The sequence below is a fragment of the Pyxicephalus adspersus genome, chromosome 4, assembly GCF_032062135.1.
Source record: "Pyxicephalus adspersus chromosome 4, UCB_Pads_2.0, whole genome shotgun sequence".
In the NCBI taxonomy this organism is placed as follows: Eukaryota; Metazoa; Chordata; class Amphibia; order Anura; family Pyxicephalidae; genus Pyxicephalus; species Pyxicephalus adspersus.
In genome coordinates, this window is record NC_092861.1 from 133,125,226 (window position 1) to 133,132,945 (window position 7,720).

General features: G+C 37.9%; 1 protein-coding gene across 1 annotated transcript in view; it reads right to left on the reverse strand.

Moving 5' to 3' along the window:
* The window catches only part of SPTBN1 (spectrin beta, non-erythrocytic 1), a 118,450-nt gene that overhangs the window by 37,891 nt on the left and 72,839 nt on the right, over positions 1-7,720 (reverse strand). The window contains 6 exon segments of the mRNA XM_072409689.1: positions 825-1,012; positions 1,818-1,930; positions 2,973-3,088; positions 4,055-4,135; positions 4,861-4,952; positions 6,952-7,125. Of these exon segments, the coding sequence (XP_072265790.1) occupies positions 825-1,012; positions 1,818-1,930; positions 2,973-3,088; positions 4,055-4,135; positions 4,861-4,952; positions 6,952-7,125 (764 nt within the window).

Genomic DNA, 7,720 nt, shown 5'->3' on the forward strand with positions numbered 1-7,720 from the left:
CTGTTTCTTTGTAGTCAACAATGACAAACCCCTTCATTCAGAGATTCACAACCTGCTTCACAGCTGGCAACAGAATGTATTAAAATTAGACTGGCAAAAGACTGAAATCACACCCAGGTCTGAAGGAAAGAAGACTGGGCAAAAGACTGAAATAGCACCCAGAGGCCTTCTAAGAGTACTGCTCACTCTGGATTTGACAAAATCATCTAAAATTTTTATATTGTAAAAAAACAAATACATTTAATGTCTGGAATGTTCGTTTAAAATGAAGAAACTAAGTGAGATTCTCACTACTTTATGGTCATAGGTGAAGGGACTGTTTAATGTACACTTACTGGCCATGATAGTAATAGGGAGATTGCCATGTATACAACAAAAAAATCCTTTAACTCCTGTTCTGGGTTAGTGATCTTTTGCAAGTAAGCCCAACATCCAATCATTTGTAAAAGAAAGGGTAGTAACATTAGATTGTGAGACCCTTTGAGGGACAGCTAGTGATAAAACCGTGGACTTTGTAAAGCACTGCATAATAAGTCGGCGTTACATAAATATTGTGTAATAATAATGGCAGTCACAATAATTATTTCTTGACAAATTTGCTTTCAAGACCACTTGCTTTCTACATGGAACAAATATTCCACCCAAATATTTACCAGAGATGTGGTGACAACAACTACATATACGTCCTAGACATGCAAAAAGCATTTTTTTTTTTTAATGCTTTTGATGACAAAACATATTTCAGTTTGTTAGGAAAACTAAATGCCAGCAGTTCATATTTTCACTCTCCCTCCCTTTCTCCACAGTCCTCGATGTGCTCTTACTTTGGTGGTTTTTCCACAGTGCGGTAGGTGTTGAAAGCTTGAAGCTGCTGCTGCACACCAACCAGTGAGTTGGCGAATTTCCGATTGTTCAGGATGATTATGGTTTGTTCAATCCACTCAAGGAGGTCGGAGGCCAGGGATTCATACTTCTCAATCATTTTCTCTGTTTCAATGGCATTGTCGAGAACCTAATAAACCAAATAGGAAACAAATATGAGACTTTATAATTTATATTCAGTATTGTCAGAAATAGCACACAAATGACAATTCAGTGACATGTCACAGTGCATCTTAAACAGTAAAAAAAAGTTTAAACGCTATTCTTTATTTAAAATAATTTATTTTTGTAAAGAGGCCAGGAAGCCATAAGATCAATGGTGACCTTTTCTTAGGGGAACAAACTGATTTGCAACTAAACACCAGACATGTTTAATTTGGGAAGTCCTCCACCAACTTGGATCGACTTTTTTGGATCAATTATTTTGTTAAAAATGAAGGGTTAAATCCACTATCAAAGTATTTGAATATGCTGTCTGCAACATGCCATGAAGATTTTACTCAAAAATTTTGAATAAAATATCCATCCCAAATTAAGCACCTAAGAGAATTTTCCTTTAACTCTTGCTCTTGTGACAACTCAAAATGTTAGATTTCTCCTCACGTTTTGTCTTGGGGACAACAGTCATCTACATAAATAAAGGTGGGGAGCCTACCCAAGTAGACAGCGATATTGCAGGGTCTAACCTCCCCTTATTTTACCCAAAATGTTGCTTTAAGCCTGGTAGTTTGCTTGCCAAAAAGCCACCAAAGAGCCTCTAGAATTAGTGTTTATTAGTGATTAAGTATTCACATTTTACATTTTTGGGGTGAACCTTAATTGCAACAATACTTTTTTTTTTTTTTTAGAACGGAGTAAAAGAAATCATAAATGAAATATTGGGAAGGGTCTAGCTCAGGTAGTTAAAGTTTAGCATATTAATACTTTGCACATACTTTTCCAATACGTTTGCCTTCCACAGCCAGTGCCTTCATCTTTGAGAAGTAATGGTAGTATGTGACAACATAAGTAATAATAGACTTTTCATCAGGATGGTCCACACTGATATCTAAATAGAAAAAAAAGAAAGGATTTACATAATTATGATAACAAACAAAAAACTCAGTGATGTTTGTGGCTTCTCCATGAAAAATGTGGTGCCTGAGGACATCTGGATGGGTAGTATTAACAAATTCTAGCAACCTTAACACCGTGCTTACCAAACTTATGAATGGACAATCTTTTTTAAAAAGCATAACAACCTTATGTACGGAAAAGATTGCTTGCAAAGTACACATGCAATGGTGCCACACAATATCTATATAGATTGCCATCTATGTCCACTGACAGCCTTGGGCTCCACTGGAAAAGAAAAGAACCTCCTGCAGTAAATTGTTAAGAGTGTTTCTTACATCTAAATGTACTAAAATGGCTACAAACATATATATAAAAAAAACAGTAAGTTTGTAAGAATGTGTTTATTTACTCCCTTTAAAGTAGATTTTAGCACATTAAAAAAAAATAATGAGAATCATATTTTGGATTGTGCTGTCAATGGTTCTATTAACTGGCAACTTGTGTTGCTTCTCCTTCTCCCTAAGTGTTGCTGTAAAGGGAATGAAAGTGGCTGATACTTTTATCAAATTTAGATTCACTGCTTCCATTTACCAAATACACTTAATTACAAATTTATGAATACAGATCTGCAGTGATCTGTGTCTTCTATATTTGGCGGAAATTCAGCTTCAATTTTTTTAACTATATTATTAAAGCAAAAATATGGTACCCCATTTTATGGTATTCTCATTCTGCACCACTGACCAATTGCCAGGTCTAGTTGTAGCTATATCAGGGCAAGGGGATGCATGCATAACCTTATGTAAGTCAAGACTTGCACATATGTGTTGAGGGAGCTCTGCTAGTGAATCTCAGCCATATGGGAGAGCAGGAAAGCTAAGTATAGGATGCTTACTGTGTCGGCTATAAAATGAGCCTGTCACCTTGGATACTATGGACAAAGCACAGGTTCATCTTTATAGTAATCGCATTGATGTACTCAAATTAGATCATTTTATTTTTAAATCTATTGACTCAATTGCCCATAGACTTACCTTCTGGGTCAAGGAGTTTAGTGAGACCTAGGTGCTGTTCTGCAAGGTTGAAGGCATTTTGCAGATTGTAGTGTGCGTTTGACTTCTTCAGCTTATCAAAATCAATCAAGTCTGGCCTGTAGGAAGAGCAAAAGTTGAGAATAAAGAACCCCAAAACCACCAAAAAACAAAATACATAAATACAAAAGGAAAAAAGGGGTCTATTACACATAACCCCAAATCAAAATATTATATAATAAGCTGTATAAATCTGCCTCAGGCAAAACAGAGTATTCTCATAATGTAGGAATGTAAACATTTATCACGCCAAGCTCATTTATTTCTTTAGAGACTGAAAATCAGCCACAAATGTCAAGTCTGTTATTCTTGGACCCTCAACAAATGATTTAAATTATAAAGATCATGCAGGCAAAATGACGTAGCAGCACAGATAAATAACAGCATGAATAGAATGCCTAATAGCGGGGATAGGGGATATTTCCTGACACATAATGAATGACTGTTTCTAAAGGCCTTTAACCCTAACAGAATCTTAAATTCCTCTAGATATGGTGACTGGAGGAATTCATTATGGGGATTTCCTTTCTGGTCTGGTTCCAGGAGACAGAACCTTGACTTGGCACTGTCAGGACCCCAACACGCCTGAAGTCTGTGTACAGTCATTTCTTGATGGGCCTCTAATTCATGCAGCAGCATGGGAATCATTTCAACTCTCTTCAGCATGGTACACATAGGTAAAAGAGCAAATGACCTGTTAAAGTGAAATGCCTCCTGCTTTTTTTGTGATCACTTTGTGTAGTAAGGTGGAACTGTGTGATATCCTCTGAGTTCAGAACTATTGTTTACACAAAAACATACAGCTAGGTTAACTGCTTCAAGGACTTTATGCATTTGTTAAGGACACTAGATTGTAAGGTCTGACTATGATATTAGTAATAAGTGTAATAACCTCATCTATCTGCAATGACATCTGCTGGTGAAATCCTTTATTGTAAAACGACCATATATTACGATCAATAGGAACCATATTTTTTAATGGTTAGTTGTCAAGTCCACTAAGTCCATGTTCCTTTAGCGCTCACCTGTGTTTATGAATTAGTGCATTGAAGGCCATACCATCCCTCCAGCTGGTTGTAAAGTTATGTATGTTCACATTTGGATATCTGAAAAAGAAAAATAATCATTACATAATGTGCAAGTCAAACAGATGCAGAAAGTTAAAGAATGTCATTAAATTCTAGCTTTAAAGTGAAACTAAAGTTCCGTCTTTAAATTTAGGCAGAAAGGGACAGGCAATATGCCTTCTACAGTAATCCCTTCTGCCTGCCTGATTGCTACAGGTATCTGTCAAAAAAGCTGAGCTGCGCATGAGCAGCATAAGCTTTGGTTTCCAGGATACCTGGCAATCCCGGTTTCCTCTGCGTGAGCTGGGAATTAATAAACTCCTGTGCAGGGGACAAGTCATCTTGGCTCAGCCAATCAAGATGGCCGAAGATCGCCTCCAGGAAGAAAGCTTTAACCAATCAAGGACATGTAGACAAATAAAGAATTATACATTTTAACAATCTTGATCTGCATACTTTATAACAAGGAACACTGCCCCTAAAAAGCCTTGTAAAGGATTGTTCCCTTCCTGTGCTCTGTCTTAGCATTAAGACACAAAGAGAAAGCTCCAATAGAAACCTCTCACTTACTGGATTAGTCATTAAAAAGTCTGCAAATTTTTCACACATTTGACACACAATCACTGTTATTCTGCTGAGAATACGGTCATTTAGGCATTCTGAGGTAATCCAGTTAGAGAGGGACATTTTTACAGCCGACGCAATTGTTTTTGTGAAAACTCTGTAAGAAGATCTTTTGTGGTAATCTTTTAATCTGTACTCACCCAGCTGTCTTCATCTGGCACCACAAAAGCAAAGCATCCTTTGCAGATTTCTTCTCCTTGTTGTCCTCAGTCTCCACACTGATATCTTGAATCTACGATCAATAAGAACATTCCATCAGTGAAATGTCATACATTTCAGATATTGAAATACTGGTCTCTTAAAAAAAGATTTATTTATTTCCGCTCGTAAAAACATCCATATAGTTCAGACAGGTAAGAATTTATACTGGCATTTGTTATAATTTGTATTCTATCTATGAGGATTGCAGCCAAAACAGGAGCGCAATCAACAATGATTCTTATAGCAGCTACACTTTTGCTTTCATCTGATTGGTTGCTAAATGAGCAGAATGGCCAATGATGAAGGCAGGGGGGAATTCCCAGTACTGGGTTTAGCAAAGCGACATCTGTCAATAAGGGTCACCTCCTCTAAAATGTTCACATTTTAGTTAAACATGGCTGCTGGTACATTGAGCCACACGTGATCTACATAGCTGCAGAAATCCCGTGATGAGATCCCCATCAGAATTTCTAGTTCAGGTCAAAGCAAAAATGTTAGTTTGCTTGAATGTCCTTTCTATTCTTTAAAAGTGGTACAGGACCAGACATGAAACAGTGGAGAACAATATAGAAGATATATATAGATATACAAAATTAAAGCAAGTTTTTCTGTTGTGTCCTGTTGTACAGAATTCCCTTTACTTCCTGCCCCTGAAGCACAAGAAGTAAGAGGAAACCCTCTTAACTTTCAAAGCAACGGGTGTCTCCACTATTCCCATTCTAGTCACAACTTTCTGTGCCAGTGACACATCACCAAGAAAAAATGATAGGAATAATCTTCTTAGGGTAGGCACTGATAGATACTTTAGATACACTTGAGGCTAAAAAAATATGGCTTTGTTGACAAACGGGACTATTAAGCAACCGGTTCCATAACACATTACATTTGGATTTAAAAATTCCCCCAATAATTGCTGAAAAAGGACATGTATGCTAAGGACAATCACCACTTATATCATCTTTACTACAAACCTAAATGAATGCTGGGAGCTGCAGTGTGAAAGACATCACACTGTCAGTAGCTTTTGATGAAGCACCTGTGGTATGTAAACATTCCAAAGCAGAAGAAATCTTTTTTAAGAATCACGTCAGCAAATTTTACAGAGGTTTTTAGAATAATATTTCCAAACACAGAGTTCACTTTATTTGTGGCTTTTCGCTGTTTAATTGCATATCCTGTAAATTAACTTTAAAACTCACAACATGTATTACAGATTGACCATACAACATGAGTAAAGAGTAACTTTATATTTACTAAAACTGTGGACATAGTCAAATAATCCAATCTGGAATGCCTTTTCAATACAGTTGTTTAAAAATCTAAGTAAGTGTGTGTTACTTAAGGAACATCTCCAAGTTCCTCTGCCCCCCACTCCTACCACCTTGCATCTATTGTAAATTTCTAAACACGTATCTCAATTATTGTGTCTTGTGGTTGTTCCAGTAAGGTCATTCTTTCATTTGCCTGGTGTAAGTGATCCTTACTTTAAGACCTCACATTATGGCATGTGAGAGTCATACAGTGCTGCAGAATTAAACCCAGGCCAGTACGAGGGTCGTACAGTGCTGCAGGAAAGTAAACCCAGGCCAGTGCGAGGGTCGTACAGTGCTGCAGGAAAGTAAACCCAGGCCAGTGCGAGGGTCGTACAGTGATGCAGGAAAGTAAACCCAGGCCAGTGCGAGGGTCGTACAGTGCTGCAGGAAAGTAAACCCAGGCCAGTGCGAGGGTCGTACAGTGCTGCAGGAAAGTAAGCCCAGGCCAGTGTGATGATGTCCAATAAAGCCTGGGCTCATAGTAAATGACTGAACAACAATGGCCATCACACAACCTGGAAGAAGGCAACAAGTGTTGTAGAATGTAGAGGACAGAACTGGAGTATGTAGAGAGAAATAAAAGAGTAGAGTAATTGTGTAAGCTGGAGAGGGGGGAGAGATGGGAAAATATATTGCAGCAAACATACTTGCTACAGAAACCAAGTTCTCTCATCAGAAAAGGTGGACCTTGGAGATATTACACAGTATGAATTTTACCTGGAATCTGAGGATGATAGTCCAAATCAGACCAAGGGTCAGTCTGTGGTTTCCATCGACAATATCATGTGAGCCCATATTTTCCAGGTGAACCCTTTGTTCTTTCAGGAACTGAAGTGCTTTGTCAACATTCTCCAGACAATGGATACGCATTCTTCCCTTGGTGGGCTTGGGCTACAGAAACAGCAAAAGATGTGTTTTACTATTAAAGCACAAAAAAACAGTATGGAGCAGTGAATAAGTTGTGCAGCTGAACTGCGAATGGTTGAATTAGTACTGTGTGAAGAGTGGAACAAATGGAAGGTAAGCATGTGTAACATCCCAGGCCTATAAGCCTACTTGGAATCCTTCCAGTTATGAATGGATTTTCAGGAGTAATTATCTCTAAGCGCAGACTAATACCACTGGATCAACAAACCCTATTTTCTGCAGCACGGAGTTTCATACTATTCATTTGGAGGTAACAGGTTTTTCTTATATAAAACTGTGGCCTAGGATGACATTACCTAGGACTGTACCTGTTGTATTTTGTTTCCAAGAGCAAGTGACACCATCAGGGGTATAATGTAGCCAGCAACATAAGACAGACAAACTATCCCTGTGTCTAGAAGGGATTTAATAGTATCTCCTCACAGTTGGTGCCATTGGAAAAATTAAAGACATACATGTGGGCATACCCTGGTGCTTTCTTAAGAGATTGTGACACACATTTAATGTCTGATTTTGCAAAATGGGAAAAATGCTAAATGCAGACTAAGGCTACATACAT